General features: G+C 35.4%; 1 protein-coding gene across 4 annotated transcripts in view; it reads right to left on the reverse strand.

The window, feature by feature from the left end:
* Window positions 1–25,361, reverse strand: part of LOC121854276 (bromodomain-containing protein 1-like) — a 93,981-nt gene that overhangs the window by 36,209 nt on the left and 32,411 nt on the right. For 3 of the 4 annotated variants that reach the window (XM_042348832.1, XM_042348833.1, XM_042348831.1), the window contains exons 12-21: window positions 20,376–20,577; window positions 16,694–16,818; window positions 14,222–14,342; window positions 11,958–12,146; window positions 10,681–10,810; window positions 8,815–8,950; window positions 7,628–7,743; window positions 5,174–5,382; window positions 4,108–4,243; window positions 3,078–3,176 (exon numbers count right to left, since the gene is read on the reverse strand). In XM_042348832.1, coding sequence (XP_042204766.1) covers window positions 3,078–3,176; window positions 4,108–4,243; window positions 5,174–5,382; window positions 7,628–7,743; window positions 8,815–8,950; window positions 10,681–10,810; window positions 11,958–12,146; window positions 14,222–14,342; window positions 16,694–16,818; window positions 20,376–20,577 — 1,463 coding nt within the window. Of the gene's footprint in view, window positions 1–2,268; window positions 2,677–3,077; window positions 3,177–4,107; window positions 4,244–5,173; window positions 5,383–7,627; window positions 7,744–8,814; window positions 8,951–10,680; window positions 10,811–11,957; window positions 12,147–14,221; window positions 14,343–16,693; window positions 16,819–20,375; window positions 20,578–25,361 lie in introns of those variants that run through there. The other variant, XM_042348834.1, reaches the window with a different exon arrangement.

A 25,361-nucleotide genomic window follows, 5' to 3' on the forward strand; every position in this document is an offset into this window, starting at 1 on the left:
TAGATAACCAACTTTCCCAGAAAGTAGATATTTCCCATTTTCTATGATACAAATTTCCCGTTTTCTATGATAAGTAGATAACCAACTTTCCCAGAAAGTAGATATTTCCCATTTTCTGTGATGCAAATTTCCCGTTTTCTATGATAATCTACTTCGGAAAATTCGGTAATATTTCCCCCAAAAGTCGGTAATCTACTTCCCCGAAAAGTCGATAATCTACTTTCCCGAAATGTAGATAATCTACTTTTCGGGAAAGTAGATAACCAACTTTCCCAGAAAGTAGATATTTCCCATTTTCTGTGATGCAAATTTCCCGTTTTCTATGATAATCTACTTCGGAAAATTCGGTAATATTTCCCCCAAAAGTCGGTAATCTACTTCCCCGAAAAGTCGATAATCTACTTTCCCGAAAAGTAGATAATCTACTTTTCGGGAAAGTAGATAACCAACTTTCCCAGAAAGTAGATATTTCCCATTTTCTATGATACAAATTTCCCGGTTTCTATGATAAGTAGATAACCAACTTTCCCAGAAAGTAGATATTTCCCATTTTCTGTGATGCAAATTTCCCGTTTTCTATGATAATCTACTTTAGAAAATTCGGTAATATTTCCCCCAAAAGTCGGTAATCTACTTCCCCAAAAAGTCGATAATCTACTTTCCCGAAATGTAGATAATCTACTTTTCGAAATGGTCTTAACTTTCGGAAAAGTAGATATTTCCCTTTTTCTATGATACAAATTTCCGTTTTCTATGATAAGTAGATAACCAACTTTCCCAGAAAGTAGATACCCCATTTTCTGTGATACAAATTTCCCATTTTCTATGATAATCTACTTCGAAATTTCCCCAAAAGTTGGTAATCTACTTCCCCGAAAAGTCGATAATCTACTATCCCGAAAAGTAGATAATCTACTTTTCGGGAAAGTAGATAACCAACTTTCCCAGAAAGTAGATATTTCCCATTTTCTATGATACAAATTTCCCGTTTTCTATGATAAGTAGATAACCAACTTTCCCAGAAGGTAGATATTTCCCATTTTCTATGATACAAATTTCCCATTTTCTATAAGTAGATAACGAACTTCCCAGAAAGTAGATATTTCCCATTTTCTATGTTAAAAATTTCCCGTTTTCTATGATAAGTAGATAACCAACTTTCCCAGCAAGTAGATATTTCCCATTTTCTGTGATACTAATTTCCTGTTTTCTATGACAATCTACTTCGAAAAATTAGGTAATATTTCCCCAAAAGTCGGAAATCTACTTTCCCTTAAAGTAGATTATATACTTTTCGGGAAAGTAGATAACCAACTTTCCCAGAAAGTAGATATTTCCCATTTTCTATGTTAAAAATTTCCCGTTTTCTATGATAAGTAGATAACCAACTTTCCCAGCAAGTAGATATTTCCCATTTTCTGTGATACTAATTTCTCGTTTTCTATGACAATCTACTTTGGAAAATTAGGTAATATTTCCCCAAAAGTTGATGATCCACTTTCCCAAAAAGTAGATTATATATATATATATATATATATATATATATATATATATATATATATATATATATATATATATATATATATATATATATATATATATATATATATATATATATATATATATATATATCGGATTTGATATAGGTCTAATGAGGAGAGGTAATAGATACGAGGCCTTTCCTTGCCTGTGTTTTTATTTATCTGTATTCATTATTATATATTCTCATACAATTAGCCTCTTCTGGTGTATGCTTTATATCACATATATTATAACATGCATTATTAAATAATAGATCAAAATACGATACTCTATATATAATTTTACTACAAAATAAAACGACAAGGAATGTACCAGTCATCCCTCTTTCCATTACCCTTTATAAAGTTAAAGGGGGAAATAGGCTGTGCCGTATTTATCAGTTTGATTTTATTTACAGTACAGTATTCATTATTATATTCTCGTATGATCAGCCTCTTATGTTTTTCTTTGATAATATTGAATACTATAGAAAAATAACGATATAGTACATACAGTATAATTAGTAATTATATAATCTTTCTTCCCTGACCTCTGCATAGGAGGTGGGAGGTAGGACTGGCCATTGCTGAGTTCATTTTTTTTTTAATTCTTTACAGCACTGATACATGATAAAATTAAGTGCTATCATTCCTCTCCCTCAAGCCTCGTTGTATTCTTGACTTTTACTATGAGGACAGCTCCGCTCGCCCGTCCATCCTTGCTACGTGGATGTTACCATGGCTGACGAAGAAGAAAACACTCGTGGAAAGCAGCAGGCCCCCTCGTACACCACCAAGGTCGAAATTTTTGAAGAAACCCAAAGCTTGGAAAAGGATATGCACCATAACACGTCATTATAAAGTCAACAAATCCACCATTAAAAGCCATCAGGAAATACCGGGAGAAAATATTGTCTGCTGTCCACACCACCAAGCGAGTTCAGTACAATAGAGCAATTTTAACATGTTAAATGGCATCGCTTGCGTGGATTTCTGATGTGCGGACATGTACCAGTATGATATTCCTTCGCAAAATGAGACCCCCAGTGAAATGTAAAGAATCTATGGGGTTCCACAGTGCAGCCATGTGGAGGTACTGATACATAGTACTGATACAAGGGAAGGAAGCCAGGTAGCATTGAGGCAGCCATCATCCCTAAAATAAAGATGCAGTGTACTGACGTGATTTTTCCTCTTTTTATACGCCCCCTTTTTTTTTTTTTTGCTGTTTATATGTTAAGCTACTTTTAGGGGTGACTAGTGATCAGAACAGAAGCTTCACAGTCAGTTACAGGCCTGACGTTCCTAATTAAAAAAAAATAAACCTATCCGGTAACCCCCCCCAAGCATGCCTGATAAATGGTCCCATACCTGTACTGTACAACTTACCAATCATGTAATTTTATTTTTAGTGTCACTTTTACTTAAGTGGGGGAGGGAGGCTAAATACATTGAGGAATAATGAACATCATTCAGTAAATATGGTAGAAAAAATCAATGGTAAAGTAAATATGAACATAACACCATACAGTTGGGAGAATCTGACAAAATACATACATTTCTTAGCTGGTGGACTCACTGATGGTCCAGATAGCGTTCGAGGACGTTTTGGAGGCCGTCCTGGTCCACGCTTCTTTGGTGTCTCTTGAGCAGAATCTGTTAAGATAAATACAAGAACTTTGTGTCATCATTCAAGAAATCTGCACAAATGGCTCTTGATAAAGATTCAACACAAAGAAAACTTGAACATACAAATACAACTTCTGTATCCTTAACAGACATTCCAAGAATCCCTAATATGAGGCATCTCGTGCAACAAGGGCAAGGTTGCCAAACTGGCATTGGCATTTTCCACCCCCCCCAATACTTCACACCCCACATCTTCACCCCATGTAGTGACTATTATTGTCTCATAATTACCTCAAAATAAATCCTGAGTTTCATAATAATCCAAATAATAAAGGATTACTATTTTCTTATTTAAATTCATGTGCCACATTTACATATATTTTTTTAATCTGTCAATAATTTATGACAGGTATTTAGTATAGGTTAATTAGGTAAACACATTAATGATTTTTTTTCCATTTTTTACTTTTATTTCCTTATTTGGCTTGTCAAGGTGAACAAAATTAAAAGTAAAAATGAAAATTGGATTGTTTTAGGTTTAGTAAAAAAAAAAAAGGAAAAATGTAAAACTTTAAATGTGATTACTTGTATGTGTATCTCTAAACCTAATTTTGGCAACTTCGCCCTTGTTGCACGAGAAACCTCACATGATCCTCAACATAAATAACTCATGAAATATCTTTATAGTGCCCAAGATATAATATACAAGATATAGAACTTAAACCAAGTAAAGTTCTTTCAAATTGTGTCAATATTTCCTAAATGCGTACAGTTAAGATGCATTAATTTAATTGTTTATTTTATTTATTTATTTTTTATTTTTTTGTAAAATGGGATGAAAAGAATAATTCTGACCTCAAACTGTTTATTAATTGTATGTTAAATAAAGAAAAGGTTGACTGAGATACTGTAAACACAAGCAATAAACTTAATACTGACTGGGGATATATTAACTTACCTTCCTTTTCTGGCTTGGCTGCTTTGGCTTCATCAGCAATAGCAGGAGCTGGATCCTGCCGTTCTGTCAGCGTTCTTTGTTGATTCTTGCTTACCCGAGTAAAGAAGGAGTCTATGTGCTTCTGCTTGTGGTCATCCTTTGGGGTAAATAAATGATAATGTAATGTACTTGGTAAAACACCATGGTCACATAATGAAAATGCTGCAATAAGTGGTGGTAATATAAAAGTGAAACTCTTCCAACCCTAAATAAGCACCAAACCGAATACTTACCTCGCAGAAAAACAGTATGGAATGCACGTGCCCATATGGCCAAGCCAGGAGGGCGGGCACATCAGCAAATATACGACATTGTTGAGTTTCAATACTATACGACATGACAGTCTCTTTTAAGATGCCATATTCTGGAACTGTCTACTTGACAAATGTGTCAATCATATGAACTAAAAAGTGACTTTTAACATGGATGTATGACGGACCTTCGGACCATGAACCCAAAATATCAGATACAGTACGGTAGAACCCAAGTTATCCGGCATCTACTATGACTATGCTGGCAGTTCGCTACAGAGCCGGAAAAACATGTACTCCCAGTTTAACTCATGACTTCACCAGGAAATTATTTCTCTTATTTATTGACTAAATATAAAGTTAGAAAAAAAAAGTTTCAGCCTTCTAATGGTCCACCCCCTCCCAAATCTCAATTAGGGCACGTTCTACATGTATTTGAGCAACATTATCTTACACAATTTCCTCCATTTTCTACATAGTGAAATATTGTATACCCCTGGGCAGACAGCGCACTTAAATATACCCGCCCTTTTAGGGTTAAATATTTTCAATGCTAACAATCACAATGCTTACACATCCCAAATGTTATCAAAATTTAACTTATACAGTACAAATCTCAATTTAAATGCTATGAAACTTGCACAAACTTACTGAAAATGAACAGAAAACTTGTATAACTCTAACATTAACAACCCCAAAACTTGGACAAAGCTGTCAAGTAACATGTTCAGAAAGTGTTGGCTGCTATTAGTCATTTCAAATACTGAGTTACCAACCTCAGGTGTTACTTTGATGCTACTTCTCCTCTGCTGGCATTGTGAAGGTGTAGTCAGCGGCGACGACAAAGACACAGAGTGACTACTACCTTGGGTTGAAACCATGCTTGGATTATGCTTGAGGTGTGGGGGCAGATGGGGTGGAGTGCTTGGACGACTTGGTTCCCCGGGTTCTGCTTCATCATCAATTACCGAACTATCATCAATATCTGAAGTAAAGGCACACACTTCAGACATGGCACATGGGATATATATACACCATTATGCCACATCAGCACATATTAAACATCTTTTTTTTTTCAATACAATGGCCAGGGAAATGCATTTTCGTTACCATGATAATTTTGTTTTTACTTAAAGTATTTCCATAGATTTTTCTGCAACGTGATTTTTTTTCCCTTATTTATGCAAATATATCAACGTTTACAAACACATACAGTACAGGTAGTTCTGCTATAACGCGATAATTGTGTTCTTGTAAAATATCGTGTTATAGAAAATCGCGTAATAGAAATAACAGGGCTTATGGAGAAAATAGGGTTAGGTGCAGATTACTCGAAATCGAAAAAATTTAGTAGTTAGCCTAACACAAAGGATAACACAGTCTAAATAAATGTTACATTCATATCTAATAATGAAATCATACAGTAAATTTAACACTTTACCTTGAAAAAATATGAATGTAACTTGATGGGGGAGAAGGGTGATTTTGAGGTTGATAACATCGAGCTTCTCTTCAAGTGTTATATCCTTTCTTTTACGATAATCACCGGGAATTCTATCATCAGAAAGCTTTTTGGAGATATTCTTCTTTACCATATTCACAGTTAATACCACAAAATTGGAGAAATAGTAAGCAAAAATCGCGTTATAGCAAACAAGCGTTCGCGTTATACAAATATTGTTCCGAATTCATAAATCGCGTTAGAGCAAATTCGCGTTATCAAAACACGCGTTATAGCAGAACTCACTGTAGTTAGGCACAATATTCCACAAGGCAAAATGTTACTTAAAAGTGTATAGGTTCCTTGGGATTACACAATTTTGTTACTTTGACAACATTTCCTCTGATTTTGATCCTTTAAGTGCATTAGCCATCCTCAGAACAAAAAGAAGGAGGGTGGGGAAAAAATCAAATATAAGTACAGTATGCGTATGTGGTAAAACACTGGCAATTTAGTACACATATCCCTAAAGGCAAATGGTATACGAGGTCTGACAATTAAGTTCGCAAACTCGCCGCGTGACTCAACAGGCGGCAGCAATGTAACGAGTGTGAGTGGCGTGAGTGTCACCTTGATCCCTCATCTTACTACCTCAGTTGTGTCATCGATCTCAAGTGAGTGGGACATGTGCAGTGGCAGCTATTGTATTAAGAGTGTTTTCTGGTTTTGTCACGATGACAGATATTGATTTAGAACAAAGAATGAACATCATTTCTCATGAAACTGGATCTAAAATTCGTGACATGTTAACCCAAGATTATGGGGATAATGCACTAAAGATCTTCAGAGGGAAGAGAAGATGCGACAGACAATGACAGAAGGACGACCAACAACAAACAGGACTGAAGAAAACATTGAAAAAAATTTGGAAAGTTGTGCAAACTAATAGGCGATTCAGAGAAGCATTGCAGATTGACAGAGAAACAAAGGTTTCGAAGATAAGAAAAGTTTGTGCAAAAATGATGCCGAAAAATCTCTGTGACAAACAAAAACAGATGAAATTTGCTCAGACCTTTTGGAAAGAGTAGAATCTGGAGATGACCTGCTTCACCGAATCATTACTGGTGATGAGTCATGGGTCTACCAATACGACCCTGAAACAAAACGTCAGAGCGCTCAGTGGTAAACTGCAAACTTGCCGCGCCCCAAAAAGTGTCGCATGTTAAAGTTGAAAGTGAAGACAATGCTCATCACTTTTTTCGATTGTAAGGGTGTTCCCCCAAAGCAGTGTGTGAACCAGATTTACTATCTCGACGTGCTTAAAAGACTCGGAGAAAGGTTAGATGGAAACTACCAGAACTTTTTGCTGGAAACAAGTGGATCTTGCCTCATGACAATGTCCCAGCACACACGGCATTGATTGTGTCGGAGTTTTTGGCCGAGAAACAAATTACCTAACTGGAACAGCCTCCTTATTCATCTGACCTGGCCCAGTGTGACTCTTTTCTATTTCCTTCACTGAAGAAACACATGAAGGGGATGCATTTTCAAGATATGGATGATATTCAGAGTAATACGACGGCAGCTATAAAAGCTATTCCAGAAAGTGAGCTCCAGAAATGTTTCCAGGGGTGAAAAAAATGCCGGCGTTCGTGTATAGCATTGCAAGGGAAATACTTTGAAGGGGACCACAGCGCTGATCCTCAATATGGTACATACCTGCACCTGTAGCATGAGTTTGCGAACTTAATTTTCAGACTATGTATACTGTATAAAAAAAGTAACTTACCAGAATCTTCTTTGTCAGACTCATCTTCAGTGTCATAGTACATGGCACTAGTTTTGTGATTCAGACTTCCTGACTGGTTCAGGGCCAACTTCCTACGCACAATGCCAATTTCTCGCCTGAATAAAAAAAAATCATGTAAGTATGAATTCTCACTTTATACCAAAGGAATGAAGCGAGAGACTTATGATATCCACAAAACAAAATCACCCCCTCCTGTGCTAGGCTGCTTTTGTCAGAGAGCTTTTACAGTTTTAGCAGCACGATACACAAACTAGACTAATAATGTTTTTCTGCACAATGCCTTCTCACCCACCCAGACCAGGTAAGAAGATTTGATACTATTTGATCTAGTGGTTGACTCACAGTTAAGTGTTGACAGTTTTAGCCCTAAATAGACTCACTCATTTAAACCCCTATTGGTTACAACAAGGAAGTTCTCACCTTTTGTCCATAACTCCTACCAACTTACAATTATTATATATCAATCTGAGTCTCCATTTTACTCTTCTCCTGTTTGCCTCACTCATAAACAACATACAGGTATCCCCCATTATCAAAATGGTTTAGGTTTCTTGACAACCATTTGGATATTGAATTTTTGGCAAGCAAATAAGAGAACAAATGGGAAAAACAGGGTTCACTTTCCAACGACAAGAAAACCCCAATATTAGACATGAAAATTTAATTAGTTCATGAACAACAAGAAAAACTACCTAACTACTGTAATTTACTACCAAACTACAGTACAGTAATGGCTAAACCAAGTAAATTACCTATCAGAGTCAATTATCAATTGACTAACCTTCGGAAAAGTGAGGATCACTTTTGGATAGTTAAAAGATAAGCAAGAATAAAATTTTGGGATAAGTGAACTTTCGAATACCAAACATTTAGATAACGAGGGATACTTGATGATCACCTGCCTCTAGGTGCTACCAAAGATGAGAAATTAGAACACCAAAGCCTAAGAAAAAATTTGGTAATTAATAATTCAGACTGTCATTCATTTTCATTTGAATCTTTGGGAAAAAATAAAAAATAAATAAATTTCCTACCTCTTTACATTCATTTCATTTGAATGGACATACAGACACAGCAAATTGTTTACTTAGCAAACACAACAAACACCAGTGGGCTTCCAACTATATTTCTGAATAATAAAAGATCACATTTAAAACATGGTTTACCTGATTGACTTGACGCGTTTAATGCGAGCCACATGGTGTCTCAACATGTTAGCTTTATCCAGCAGCTCCAGTAGGGCCTTTTCTCTCTCTTCAAAACTCATGGAATCATCAGCATCACCTGAAAGGGCCTCATCAACTGTGAAAAAAGCAAATGTCATTAATATGGATTACTGTACTTTCTCACTAATATACAGTATACTGTACTCTTGATTTAGTGCAACACATTTTTTCCGTTATTTTTCGCTCGATTCAGTAAACTAGTTTGCTAAATTGAGACACCTCAGACACATGATACAGTAAAACCTACTTCATCCTAATGCGAATGTACTAAATGTATAAAAACGATAAATAATTATATAAAAATACATATATGATGCACCCCCACTTTAGCAGAGAGTATTTTAGGGAAAACCTTTTGTGTGTATACAGTGGTCCCTCGGTTAACAAACAGTTCAATTAACGAAATTTTGGCCAACGAATTACCTCCCATAAGGATCTTCAATTCGGTTAACGAACAAAACTTCGATTAACGAAATCCTTACGAACAACACGTTTTGTTGTCAGCATCGGTTGATGGGCTAGTCTGCCAATTCGGTAATCTGTTCTATGTTTACATTCGTTTCCAGTGGAGTAAATATCAAGAAAGTTGTGCTCTTTAATATTTTTGCATTTTTTATATTAAAATTAATAGTCATTTTAAAATTTAGTTAACATGTTGATAATATATGCAGTACAGGGAACTAGTTTTTTTGTGCGCCCATCAGCCGCTTGACTCAGCCACCAGGCGTCAGTTTGGCTTTGTTGACAGTGGAGTGAATACCGATTTTGTTGGTGACTTGAATATTTTTGCATTTTTACATTGAAATTATTGGCCATTCTGAAATTTAGTTAACATATTGATAATATATAGCGCAGTGCAGTGTAGATTTAAATAAAATAATCTTGAATTATACCTAGAGAACTTAAAATTTTATTGGTGAAATGACTGCATCAAGCATGGGTCCCCTGAAAGGTGATTTCTCCTCCATCTCCACTTACTTCTCTTCTCCTTTTCCCTTCACCCCACTTCTATTTCCCATCATCATCATCAACCAGGAACCCTCTACATATACACCTCAAAGTAAGTGTACTTTACTGCATTTTTTTTTTACTTTGTATATACTTTTCTGTGAGCTGGAACCAATTACCCAATATCCCATTGAAACAATGGATTCAATTAATTAAATTTTCGGTTAACGAACGACTCTGTGGAACGAATTGTGTTCGTTAACCGAGGGACCACTGTACTGTACTGAATTGTCCTCCTGTAGCCATAGTTTTCTTAAAATAATATATACAGTACCAGGAAATGTGAGGAATAAATAAAAGTAATACCAACAAAAATTAATGTCCAGTATTGCCAAATCAATAAATAAAAGCCAAATGAAAGTTTAACATAGTCGCCATTTGCATACAATCCCTGTAACAAAGACCAGTTGCAATGCTGATTCCCTAACTACACCCCCCCCCACCCTTACACCAGTGGTCCCCAACCCTTTGTAGGTTCTGGGCCACATTAATCATTGTAAATATAGTGGAGAGAGTGCCAAAACTCTGGATCTACATTCAAAGAAAAAAATCATATATACTGTACAGTTATTTGTAGTTTAACATTTATAAGTCCCCCACAATAGTGAAGTATTTCAAACTGAGACCTGCATAATAACTTTCCTAATATCAGTTTAACAACATTGGTTCATATACAACCCATAACTTCAGAGACCCACAGGTTTATGGGTAACCTATTGTTTGTACTAGGTCATCTTTGCTCATGAAACACAAGTGATGGCTACAGCTGTTAAAAGTGATAAATTAATCAAATCTTACCCTCTTTGATTATCTTGTTGTCTGAAAACTCTGGCATAGGTTTTGGACGGTGGGGTAGAAAGAGGCCAGTCTCCATGTCAAACCCAATATTCTCTACGTTTCTTCTCAGCTGACGAATAATAGCACCACCCTGAGAGATTAGATCACAGGAGAAGTAGAGACATTAGTTGAAGTGGCCAGTAAATAGAAACTAAAGAATTTCAGATAAGTTGTGCTTCATGCTTTTGAACTCAATAGTGATAAGAGTATGTGATTATGTTTGTACGTCTCCAGAATATTACTTCCTACTTGCCAACAGCCACCAACACAACCTATCTTTGTGTACTACAGTATTTACATACATTGAGTTACAACTTTCTAACCAACTCAATAGCTTACACATAGTTTCCACCATGCCCTCATATACTTACTATGCTCCAGACATTTCTCCTTGCACATCTCCTGCCCTGGCCCTCATATTCTTTAACTTTGTCCTTTAATCTTACATTTGGTTGTTGTCCTTTTCCTTTTCCTGATTCACATACATCCACTTATTCATCCATCTTACATCCATTCCCTTCTTATACCACAACTGTAATTCTCCCATTTATTCTCTAACCATACATTCATTCCTCAACATCCATTCAACCCATCTCATCTCTAAAGTTAACCACATCCTTGAATGTCCTGAAAATATTCTTAACCTCTTCGCTATGGGGAAGCCACTTTTATTTTATGTGGCTAATGACAGATGATTTTATTCAGTACAGAGAGGCCACAGTATACAAGGGGTTCATCTGTTCTTAAACACTAAGAATTAGTTCAGATATCTTGATGACTTCCCTGACTTTCTAATCTCAACTACTTTTCTCAACTTTTGGAATCCTGTCAATACATAACTCATAGATGTTCATTATTCACCAACCATCTCTATCATCTGAAATTCTGAAAAACACCAGAAACAAGCAACTTCATAATCTCTAGAAACATGATAAAAATAGTTTAATCTCCTGCATTACTTCAGGACAGTTGTTCACAGGAGCCATTGAAAGAGGGTATCAAACAGGGTGCAGTAAAAGCCTTCAGTAATGAACTAGCCAATATAGCCCAACAAATGCCCTTTTCACCTTTTATTCACATTACTGTCAGTGTTGAGCTTAACTACTTAATCCTTATGTGTCTTGTTTTCAGTAAAGACAGCAAACTTAAAAGGCTACCTACATATTTAATATGACCTTACTCTCCAATGAGTATAACAACCATCACATTAAAAACAACAAGACCGAGCCATAACTTACTTGATCCCGTAACTTGACGGCTGTTCTGTAAAAAATAGTTTCCTTGGCATTGTAAATAAGGCAATTGTCAATCATGAGTTCGAAGTCATTGGCAAACTGGTCAACGTCTCTGTACTGGTGAGTTTGGGCCTTTTGTCTCATCGTAGAAAGGTCCATTGGATGTTTCACCACATCCAAGTAATCGTGCACCTGGATCATGTAAGAGTAAAGTAATTAATGTGAGAAACTATTTCGATGAATTGCACACCATTCCCTTGAACCTTTCTTATATTCTGTTACTAAAAATCTTTTTCAAGAATGTAATTTTAAGTCAAGTGGTGGGGCCAGTACATGGAGTAGAAAGGTGAGTTGTTCAAAGAGTTTTATAGTAATTACAGGTATTATTCCACAAGTTTTGTATCTATACCATCAGAACCACTACTTACTGAAAATACTTTATATCACTAATAAATACAGCTATTATCTGATTTTTTTTTAAGTTAAAGAGAATGGGATGGTCTTTTTGTACAAGGAGGTTATGATCAACTCCTGAGTGACATTTAACCCTCTCACACATGCAATAAGATTTTAAGTTTCTGTGACCACAACAAAAGTCATATGGGACCACTCACGTGGCCAATTTATCCCACACTTTTTTTGGCATGATTTACACAGCACTGGCTTTGTTATTGTTTTGGCTTTAACATAAGCCCAAAAAAATAATAAGACGAGAATAAGACTACTGTATATTTTTTCACTCAGAATAAAGAAAAAAATTATTTGTGTTCCTAACATCATATCTTGGATATTTTCTCACAAACCTACCAAGTGTATCATAGTTATCGAAGCGGAATTTTATGAACTTTCCAATGGTAGTTTTGAAATTTTGATACAACTAATAGTGGGGAGTGTGACAGAGGCAATGAAGGGACAAATGTGAACTACCAGCATGACTGACAGGAGGAAACTGATGGACAACAGAACTCCACCCACGCTTTGGTACTTTCTGGAAGCTTCACTCGCAAGATCATGTATTCATCTATGACACAAAAATTTGGCACAGTTTAGATGATCTCAGTAATTGCCATTGTGCAAGTCTGTGTGTACTGCCAGGAGACAAATGATGCTCTTTTTCCAGAAGTTGCCCCCCTTTGCGTTCTTCCAGAAGCGCAAAAAACAACAAAGTACAGCAATCATGTATATAAATTTGCTCATAAATATTCTAATATATTCATCGAAATGCCTTCCCAAAGGTGTAGTCGATTAGTCAAGGCCAGTTTGAAGAACCAAAAGAAGTACAGATGCAACATATGCACAAAATGCAAACCAAAACTAACAAAAGTCCCTATGAAATAATTTCACATTTTCATAAAAATCATGGTACTGTAACATCCTTTTTTTCTCTTCTTTTTATACTTAGTGTATAGACCAAGGCTTTAAAGTGATTTGTGTGACAGTGTCTGTTGTAGAATAAATTTTACAGCCTCAGAACTCACTATTTTCTGAAGAAAAAAAATAGTAAAAAGCCGACAGAATTTCTCTTTTTGGCCGATAAATCTATATTTTGTAAATTTGCACAGGTAAGTGCAGTTTTCTTTGCAGTATGCATACAGCATCAATTTTACAATATAAACTAACTCCTAATATAAAAAAAATAACATAATTTGAGCCCAGTTTACATATGATATACTGTACAGTATATGAGCCAAATGGACAAAAAGGCTATATTTTCAACATGTGTTTACAAAAATCAAGCTCAGTGACCTATATATTTTTCCCATCATTGTTTTCAAATAGATTAGATGGTAAAAAAATCTAGGTCTGTGTCTATTGTGCAACTCTTTTGCAGCACATGTCCTTAATGATTCAATGCACTTCATGACATGATGCATGAGAGGGTTAACATAAAGACTGTACAGCTCCTCCCTGGCTTACGACCTACTCGACTTAAGACCACCCGGACATACGACCGCGTCAGTCGTACCAAAATTTTGTCAAATTACGTATTTTCGAGTCCCAACGTCAGTGATTGCGCTGTGTACTGACAAAATTTTCGTTAGTAATTCACTTTAAAATGGCTGGCAAGCTTAAAATTGAGAGTTTTGTGGTGCTGAGAAGAAAAAGAGACACCCATTTTAGGTTTCTCTGTATTATTTAAGCATTTTCGACTTACGAGCTGGATTTGGGTCCCTAACCCCGTCGTAAGTCGGGGAGGAGCTGTATATTGTATTACCCATAAGAAAGGTGAACACAAAGCATAATAATGGTATAATGATGAAACTAACCTCTACTAAGTCAACAGGTTCAGCAAAAATCATCTGCTGATCTTTTTCCTGAATAAGATCTATTGTCTGCAACAACAAGTGCACAAATGGAGCCAGCTGGACCTTTTTCTCCTCAGCTTTCCTGGAAAAAATTAAAATAATAAAGACTGTAGCCAGTAAATATATAAATAAAACAAAATAAATAAATAAATATTTTATCATAAAACATAATAAATAAATAAATAAATACTGTAGTTGATATAAGACACCCCAAATAAAATTTTACTATCCTATACAGTATTCTATAAGTTTGATGCTAACTCATAATAATTTTGAAAGTATTATACAGGAATACCTCGCTATTCACTACCCTGATTATCCGCAATTTATATTTTAACACCCCTATTCGATATTCACAAAGTACTATACTCCACTTATTCACAAAGAAAAATTACAATACCCTACAGTAATATAATACTATGTCAAACCACGCAGCTCTCATATTCCCCTGTAAGGCCTACTTCATACATGCATGTTTTATCCATGCGTGAAGACCCGTGTTGTTTAGAAATTAATGAAGTTCAATGGGACCGTTCACACACGGGAGAAGTTCACCCCATGCCTGTACCCATATTTCCAAACACAGAGTGTTCTAGAATTCTTCATAAAGCAATGGTAAATGCTCTTTTAAAAGTTTACTCATTTACAAACCTCATACACATACAAACACTCTCTCCTGCACATACTCATTCAAACAGAGAGTTCTTATGTATCGTTTTTATGACATTGTAGTTATTTTAGTGCATAACATGTTGCGTACCTGTATATCGAAAAATATGTTGTTATAAAATAAGAAATATGAAGAGCATTGGGATGTGTATGTGTGCGAAGTGAATGTATGTGTGAACTTGGCATGTCGCCAAGTTAGACTATCCCTGTAACTACATCCCCCCAGCTCTCCCCTACCAGGCCAAGCTGTGTTATTGTTATTTTTCAAGGGTTAGTTTGTGGATCATGGGAGGGGAGCAGAAAGGGGTGCAACATCAGGGATCTCAGCCTCCAACAACTAGTGAGCTGCATTAATGTTATTAGGTAGATACACTTTTTTTTTCTTTTTTTTTAACTGTTGCATGCCTACACAATTGTTCAAACAGAATGTTCGTAAAAATAAATAAATAAATAAATAAACGAAATGATTGTCATATGGTCAAAAACATAAAGAGAATACAGTAAACGTTTCTTACTAATGTGTACGGTAGTTAGCGCACGTATCGTGGGAAGAGGAGGAAACAATGTTGGGGATCTCAGCAGTCCCGGTCTAACATATCCCGCGTGTAGTGAAACTAAGTACCGGCAAAACCCTCTAAATTGGACTTCTGTAAGTCGAAAACCCTATAAGTCGGACAAGCTCTGACTTAGGGGGGTTGTGTGGGGTGGCAGCTGAGAGAGGAGTCAGCTCCCACACATTTGTTGTTGTGACCACTGCTCCACTGTAATGGGTGCATCAGCAACTCTCTCAGAACTCTACCAATTAAAAAAAAGAAACTGAAGATATGAGACAGAACTGATGTTGAGGTCTCTATGAATGTTATCTGTAAGGAGTTTGGGCTGAAGTGGAATACTTTTTATGACATCAGCTTCGATGGTTCAGGACAGCCTCATAGCTCACTTCTAGTGGTATTTTACCTTTAAATACTAATAATTTACCCCTAAACATACATCCTAAGAGACCAGCAAGCAGTGGAAGTGGTTGTAATGAAGCGAAAAGTTAATCCGGAACCGGTCCAACCTGTAAAGTGTAACTAAATATAATTGTAACTAAATATAAAGTGTAACACAATATGTGTGAATACAGGTATTGTAAGTGTAAGCAGCCCCTAATTGTCCTCCATCTCAAAATTCATTTGCTACAATAAAAGTAAGTACAGGATGAAAGTACACTGATAACTTTAATATTGTTTTTGTAAGAGATTTTTCAGCAAAACGGTGGTTGAAAGTACCTGGGAGGTGGGGAGGGGGGAGAGAGAGAGAGGTTATGCATAAGCCGGAATTCTAGATAAGTCAGACAGCCTCGAGCCCCATATAGTTCGACTTAGGGAGGTCTTATTGTATTGCCAACTGGCTATGCAGTATTTCTTATTTTATTTTATTTTATTTATTATTATAATTTTTTTTAATTCATCATATTTACTGGTGCTGTACTACAGTATACACACAACCCTGGTCCCAAATAGCTTCACATGAGGGTTGTATATTGAAAAATATGTGGTGAAAGTTGCTGACTGGGAATGCATCCCCCATCCTATTTACATTAATTCTTATAGGGGAAATTTGCCCTAATATTTGCAAATTTGTTATTCGCAATGACTTTAAAGAAATGCATCCATTGCAAATAACCGGGGTATTCCTGTACAGTAATAGGCACATGTAGTTGCTTTCCCTAATTAAAGAAAACAAGCTGAAAAAGGGCAAAGTTTTTCTAATCATACATACGCTTTGACAAACTCTCTCTTAGTCTTCTCCCTCTTCCTTATCAGCTCACACAGCAGGCGAGCTCTTTCCAAGTCCTGTCGTAGCCTCTGCCAATATTTGATTTCCTCCCGTAATCCTTCAGCTTCCTGTGTGAAGAATAAGCATGAGCAAAACTTACCCTACACAAAATATATAAAATAACAAACACTTGTGCTTTTAACCTCATTTCTCACAGTAAAACACTGGAGTAAAGTGCTTTCAAGGACTCACAAATTGGAGTAGAATCCATGAACCCAGATTTGGAATAGAATTCCACATTTCAGGATCTGAACCAGAGTTACGTGAGTTCCACAGAATCAGGACTTGAACTAAAATACAGTAAAAAGAATAAACTTCCCCCTCCCTCGCTCTATCTCTATGTCTTTTGCACTCTCTCTCCCTTTCTCTATATCTCTCACTCTCTGTCTCTCTCTATCTCAAAGTTAGCTGAAACTATGGCAATTAAGGTGTGTAGGGTACCTGTAATTATTTTAAAAATTTTATAATGACTTATTGATATCCATTAATATTTCAAATACATGAGTTCAGATTTTAATAACAACTTTACATATTAACTTGAATTAATTAGTAATATGCAACCAGTTTATAATACTGTATACCAACAATTTAAAAAAAAATAAAAATTGCTTATTCACCAACAGATTCTAAATTTTACATGTCTGTAATAACAGAACCATTACTTTAGCACTTCAACTCTCTTTAGTTTCATCATTTTACTCATAAAGCCTAAGACACACTTGTTGACATGCCATCCAACAGTGTCGGATAGGCTTGCCGGATGAATTGTACACACCAGCAATTATCATCCATTGTCTGACAACGATGTTGCGAGCAATGGCTCCAGTTTCGCATGCAATGGAAGCTGCTTTGTGGAGTATGGTTATTGCTTGTGTGATAAAGAAGAAAAGAGTGAAGAAAAGAACATAATGGTACAAATACTGGTTTATGAAGAAGTGCTCCAAGGGAAGTTTAAAAACATATTTAATGAATTTGCAATAGAAAGTGAAGGAAATTTAAAAAATTCCAGTGACGGCCTTTTTTTTCTTCTCAACAGTAAACCGCTAATACAGAGACAGGATTCTGTATTAGATTCAGAGAGTACTTCGGCTGGAGCATGTCTCCACGGTACTTTTCGGTATCTAGCAAATGATGCTCCTATGCAAGTTTGCAATATTCCACACACATTTTTAAACAAAATCTGAGTGCAATCATTCCTGAAACATGCCAAACTATCTATGAAATACTCAAAAGACAATTACATGAAGGGAAGAATAGTTATATATGATTTGAACAAGTGGTAAATAAAAGTGATTAGGCTAGATTGTAATCATTTACAAAATAGCCTATAAACAAACAGTCATTTGGTAATAGCTATATAGCAGCTAATTAAGATGTATAAACTGCACATCTGCAACCTAGGAAAATATATCTAGTTCTCAGCTTTAGTTCTCGGTTATAGATATTGTTGTGACACCTTATCAATGCTCAAACCTGTAGCTTTTGAAATGAGTCATTAAAAGCTGCAATCAGCATTCAAAGGCTCAACCATATTGACAGTTGAGTGCTGTCTCAAAAGTTACAGGTGAAGCACCATTGGGGAGTGACAATTATTTGTAACTGTAATACAATTAGATAATTTATGTCATTATGCAGTATATCAGAGAACAATTATAATTGTACTGTATTCTTAATGTTTGCAACTTGAGCAGGTGTCATCATTCCCATTGACCCCATAAAAAGAACCTCATTACTAATTTTTTAGTAGTTTTCCTTTGAAACTCATTCAAATTTCGTAATTTATTAGATACGAATTTTGCAAAATCATTACTGTATGTTCATTACTTTTCTCTGTTTTGGGAATTGCATTAATTTTTTGCAATGCAATTTGAGCACCTTGTCAGTTTCATCAACGCTTTTTCGTTTCTTGCCTAACTTGCTACTACTGTAGTGAAAGAAGCATGACAGTTGTGGCGTCCAGTAGGGTGTCCTGATTGCGTAGTGATTGAACACCAGAAAACCCACCATTGATCAGACATGAACACCGATTTGTGTCGGAAGATAGCTGTTTGCCAGTCACGCCGGACGACATGTTGACAAGTGTGTAATAGGCTTAACATAAATTAAAAACTGATAATGAGGGATTGATCCTAGATTGGACAACCCCTGTATTACTAGCTAAAACCTAGATTCAACTTCCCAGTATCTCAGCCTTGATTACAAATACATGCTAACTAAATAATTCATTCAAAACCTCCACATTGTAACTGTAACCCTTAAGAATAGGTTCTTGGTGGCTTCAACTGCCATTAAAGGCTAAAGGGTGTGAATCTTGCAGTCACATTAGCCATGCACTCCATGACCCTCACGTGGTTCACTGTGTGGGTGTAGCTCAGCCCAATATGGTAACGGCCTTACTGCTCTCACTAAACAACATAGTCCTGCATTAGCTGGCTCTCAGACCTCCTATTAGATTCCTCAGCACCTACCTTATAGACATGGAAGTGCACACAATAATCTCTCAAAAGAAGATTATGTAAAGGTTCAACTGTATCCCAAAGGCAAGAGACCAATGGTGACATTCCCAGTATACCCCTCATCCAAAATGGAAACTTCCTCAAAATTCCACTTTGGACCACACCAGAATATTCTCTCCTGACCCTAAGTTAAGCCATACAATAAGCTGAGCTACACACTATAAATTGGAAGTACCCCCATTAAGGAGTGTTGGCTACCCTCAAAATGGGTTATTAGGCAATTGTAAATAATAACTCTATCACTTATATTAATGTTTAGGACTGTCTAACTGAACCTAAATCCTGTAGAAAGAGCTTAAACGTATAACAGAATGCATTTAGCTCTCAGTAAGAGGAGGAGAAAAGTGTGAAGGCAACCATTTGCTCTATACGGGTGGCCAAGACTAAATGACAATTTGAAACTGAGCTAGATGTGGGTATCAAAGTGCAAGGCTAGCATAACAGCAAGACTATTATCCTTCAGCCCTTTAAGAGAACTGAAGGCTTCCACACTTTTTTTTTAAAGGGTTATAGCTGCAACAGGAAAGTTTTGAATGAATTACTCGGTTCTAGCCAATGCGGTTAAGGTACCTGGGCTTTCAACCCTTACATTTTGGCTGGTAATGCATACATCAACTATGCCAGGCATTACAGTATTAGCTCAAATTACTACCCTTTACCTATCAGACTTAAAACAATTTAACCCTCCCTAAGCTTAGTAAAAACTTCAAGAGAAATACTTGAAATGTACAGAAAAAAAAAATTAAACACTTTGGTCATATAATTAGGGATGAGGGGATAATAACAAATATTAATAGGCAAAGATAAGGGTAAGAAGGCCATGGGAAGGCAGAGACTGAGATGGATACATGAAATTAAAAACTGGGTCCCCAGAGAGATGCGAAACCTAAGAGGATTGGTAAAAACAGCCTGAGAATGTTTAGAGTGGAGGACTGTGGTTGCCAACCCTCAGATACAAGGTTGGTACTCTGATTGATTGATATCTATAATAAATACATAAATAAATAAACAAGTAAATAATATATTATAATTTGATTTACATGCTAAATCATTCTTCCCCCTCCACAAGATATTATATTTTGCTCTACAAATACTAGAGTCAAACTTACTGTCAAAACTCTTTCTTTGTCCTTCATGCCAGACGTTTTATCTTCAATAGGCCGGTTGTTACGGCGGGAGTGTGATGTGGTGAGGCGCCGCAAAAGAGGGACCCCGTTCCTAGACTGTCGTTTCAAGGTCCAATATGCTAAGAGTCGATGCATAAATTGGGACCGCTTCTGCATGGTAACCAGGGTTGCCAATTTCTGAATACTGATAAGAGTAATTATAAGCACAGCAGTCTGAGAATATCAAATAACTGACAGAACTGACAATGCTTCATTAAAACTATAATACAGTACCTGTAAAATCAAAGCTCAAAAATCCGAAATTCAAGAATCCTCGCAGTTTCATATTTTGAGTGAGTACCAGGAATCAAGCATGAATTTGAGTTTAGCTGCTCTAATCTCTGCTCCCACCATCCATACAGTCATTGTCTCATGGCCTAATTCATGGTTTTGTTCACCATGACCGTGATTGCAATTTATTCTTAATTAAGAAATACTGTACTGCCCTAATAATGACTTCTAAGAAAAGATCAAGTGATAGTAATGTTTGCAATAGTGAAAAGAATAAACTTATTACTCTTAATATCATGCAAAAATCTTAAATATTACAAGAACTAGATAAGTGTGCTGCTTCAACAGACAAACTTGCTGAACAGCATGATGTTGGAAATGCACTACTTTATGATATCATGAGACAGCTTGACAAGATCTTGAAAATTTGTGTTGATAGTGAAACAAAGACATGGACAAATGGCACAAGGCTAGAAGAGCTTGATACAATGGTTTTAGCCTATATCTGGCCCACTCGTATATGAAAAAGCCAAACAGTTTCCCCAGAATTTGAAAATGTGTCACAAAATGTAAAATGACAATGCAGAGGAAACACCCACATACCTATAACCTCATAATAAAACGTGTATCTTATGCAGTTAAACACCAGTACAAACACCATTTAAGTAGATTTTTATACAAAATCAGAATTTGTGCTTCATAACACTCAAAAGTAAATAACTTTTAGAAATCTACACACTGCTTGGCCCCAAGGTGTTTGGATTTTTTAGCTTTGACTGTACAAGAAATATATACCAGTACAGGGTATATAAAAAAGTATTAGCATTAAAGTACACCATTAAAGTAATTAACAAATATCAGAAAGCAATGCAAATGTCAAGATATTTTAAAGTTCATAAGAAATTCTACAACTTTCATTTTTCACAATGCTATTCCATAATAACTTCCCATCAACGTGAAAAAAGCTTTATCTTTTTCCACATGTTAAAATCCCACATTCAGTGCGGGGTAGCGCGTGCATTTTTCTCAAAACAATTGTCAATGCACATCTTCACAGTTTAAGACTTCACAGTCATATTAAAAAAAAATCTGCCAAAGAACTCATATTGATTTGGCTTTCAAAGAGATGAAACACTTGCCAATAACTTACATTATCAGATATAAGAATACAGTACTGTACTTGTCTTAAATGGTTGTCTTGGCAAGTGGAAAAATCAGGAATTACTACATTAGATTCCTTAAGTTATGCAGTAAAAAAAAAAAGTATTAGTAGTCAAACTACATCAGTGGAGACATTTTGAGTTGAGATACAGTAGTCAAACTACATCAACAAATGTTAAAATATACTGTATTAGTACATGCTATGCATGCTTATGTAAGGTTATGTCAATTACAAATCACAAGATACTACAGATTTCCACCATATAAAAAATTATCCTTGTTCAATCACAATCAACTAAAAAAAAATTTATACATTTCACCAAGGTTTTAATAAAATGAAGAAATATATAAATTTGCTGTACATACTTTCCATACAACACATTTCTTTAAACTACAACAGCTAACCCCAGAAGCTTTTACAATAATAAAACTTTTTTTTTTTAAACCTTTCAAGACTTTTCTGTGATCATACAGTTTGCTTTGAATATTGGAAAACTATATATTGTATCATCTCTTAATAAATATGTATCACCAAACCTGAAATTTTCATCAGTCATTTTTTATTCATTATTGTTCCAAAAGGATCAGAAAAAATAAGCCTAATACCCACTACACTATATTATTGGCCAAAGAATTAATACAGTACAGTACTGTACATACCAGAATGTTCAATGAAGCTAAAAATTGCCAAGTGGGAGAAAGGAGGACTCAGGAATGAAATATTAATTCTAATTTTCATGACAGAGTAGACCTGGGCAAATTGGATCAGTCAGACCACTGGGAAGAACAGATTTTTTCTATTTTCAGTTTGTAAAGGAACTATTCTGCCACCTCTGGAGTGATTAAGAAGGAACTTTGATGAAAATCTAATGAAGAGGAGACAACCTGCCAATGGCACTGAAAACAGCCAAAATCGAAATGCCAGTAAATTTCACTTTTGAAAACAGCAATTGTGACATATGTTTCTATCAAAATAAAATTATTTGTCCTATAAAGCTGAAATTTGGATATAATACTCTTAGAAAATTTGTCTAAGATTGAAAAAAATGTGGCAAAAAATTATTCTTCCTTTTTAACATATGATGGATCATAATTCGGTCCGCATTCGGGCTGGTGAATTTTAGTAGCTGGAGCAAATGTGGACCATGCCTAATTTGAACAAATTTCAAATTGCATAAGTCAAAATGAAAAGAAAAAAGGCTATGATAAACATTAAAACTGATTCAGAGCATATCACAAAATACAATAGCACAGATTTTATGTATAAAAAATAGCTCCTTCCACACTCAAACCATCTTCTGGGCAAAACTACACAATTCAGCTGAGAGCCGAGCAGTCACACAGCTTACTCAGAGACGTGTGCGCGTGACTAGAAGGCGAGTCGGGTACACAGTTACAGCTCACTGCCTCCACACGTATATTCACTACACACACAGTCATTTTTCTTATTACAGTATATAGCTTTATATTATATTTTTGTTATTTATAAGTCACATTAGAGTATTGTTTTGTTTTTTCCATCAAACGGGCACAGACAAGCGATAAACACAGTAATTTGGGAATGCCCCTGAAAATGTATGGATTTGCGTAAAAAATAAATAACCCCCATTATAATTCAATTAACAGCTACAATAGCTGTTAAAACAAAAACTCTTTATTTATGTGCTTTACGTAGGTATGATTTATAAATTTCAGCAAAACTAAATATAAAATACCCTGTAATGGAATTATTAAAACCTTTGTCGTTTGCCAGTTTGATTCGCCCCAGTCGATGCTACCATACTGAACTTTAATTATTATATTTCTGCCTTTATCTGCATCAATTTCCCCCACACACTAAGTAGAATTCAAAGTCTTCTGCACACTTCAGTCCACACACATCTCTACACCAGGTGTAAAAGACCCAACTACACTTGAGACCTTGGCAAAAAAATTCTGAAAGTTGGAATGAATCACCCCTTCCTGGCATTAATGAGAAATGAAGCAAGACTTTGCTTTAACAACCACATACACACACTAGTTGAAGCAGGGCAGAAACTGGAATAAAGTAATAGTATGGCAGACAGTACCAAGAAAGAAATGGGGAAATAATAATCTTTGGAGGACTCTCTAGTTTAAGTGGCCCACCATTGCACTCTGTACAGCCCTGAATCTATATTTTCTTCCAACAATGATATAAAACCAAAACCAACGTCAAATTTCCCCAAGTAATGCTATTTTTCTACTGGTTGCCAACACTCTTCTCTTTCATTAACCATTTTGAACTCCAGCCGGAGAGCAAACAGTTTGTTGCCTGTAATTTACAGTACGTCATTTCATAAGAAAAAATCATTACTGTATAGCTAAAGAATCCATGAACAGAGAAATGATAAGTACATTACTTTTCCAAAGATGTTGCTTCTCTCTCTAGCTAACATATCAAAATCCTGTACATTGCAATTAAAATCAAAAGTGTTCAGTACTTTTTTCGCAGTGGCAGCTTCCCAAAGTTACTGTACACCTGTGATACTTCTTGTAATATTTCTTTTTTAATCCACTACAATATATCTTACATAGTTATACATAAACACTTATGGTTCAAACTTATCAGCCTGTAGTCACCTAGAATGTAAAAGGCTTAAATGTAGAGCAATGAGGTGTGACTCAATTCCTGGTCATGGCATATCCCTGTAGAAAATAAAGACACAATTATGATTTTAAAATCAATAAGCTCCCATATTTCCACCTTTCTACAGGGCAGCTAAGAACCATACGGGAAGAAATACGAAATCTTATACAACATAGGAAAATATATTTCCTACATCATGAACTGAGCAACGTTCTGACTCAAAATGCGGTTTCTAATTACTATTTCATAACTGATTTAGCCCTTTACTTAAATAATTTAGCAAGTTTAAGATGAAGAAACAAATAACTAATACATATTAAAATAAGCAACCAGTAATAAATTATTCACTTGTAAAAAAAAAGAGAAAATTCATCAATATCAACGACAGGGTTCTGCTATGACCCCCGATCTCAAACCTCAAACAAAGAAAAATTTGCAGATACAGTACAATACAGGGAGGTACTACCGCCTGGGAATATATTGGAAGCATAATGTGTTGTCTAATGGTCGACCCTGCTGCCATATGGCATCACAAAGATTGTGACCAAGTCCCAGGTTGCTGATCTGACTGTCTGCCTCATTTACACACAATTGCAGCGTCTCAATTGTTTCTCTTACTTTGACAACACAGCATACATATATAATTTTTCACTCTTGATTTTTTTTATGGCTGTTATTATTATTATTATTATTAATATGTTATTATTATTATTATTATGTTATTATTATTATAATTAACATTTAGTATATTTTTATTAATTTTTATTAGTATTACGTATTAATATTTTCTTTGATTATAATTGTTATTTATTTTTATTTCCATTAATTTTATTATTTTTATTATTATTATTATTATTATTATTATTATTATTATTATTATTATTATTATTATTATTATTATTACCATTGTTATTATTATTATTATTATT

Source organism: Homarus americanus, unplaced genomic scaffold, assembly GCF_018991925.1.
Source record: "Homarus americanus isolate GMGI-L3 unplaced genomic scaffold, GMGI_Hamer_2.0 scaffold54443, whole genome shotgun sequence".
In the NCBI taxonomy this organism is placed as follows: Eukaryota; Metazoa; Arthropoda; class Malacostraca; order Decapoda; family Nephropidae; genus Homarus; species Homarus americanus.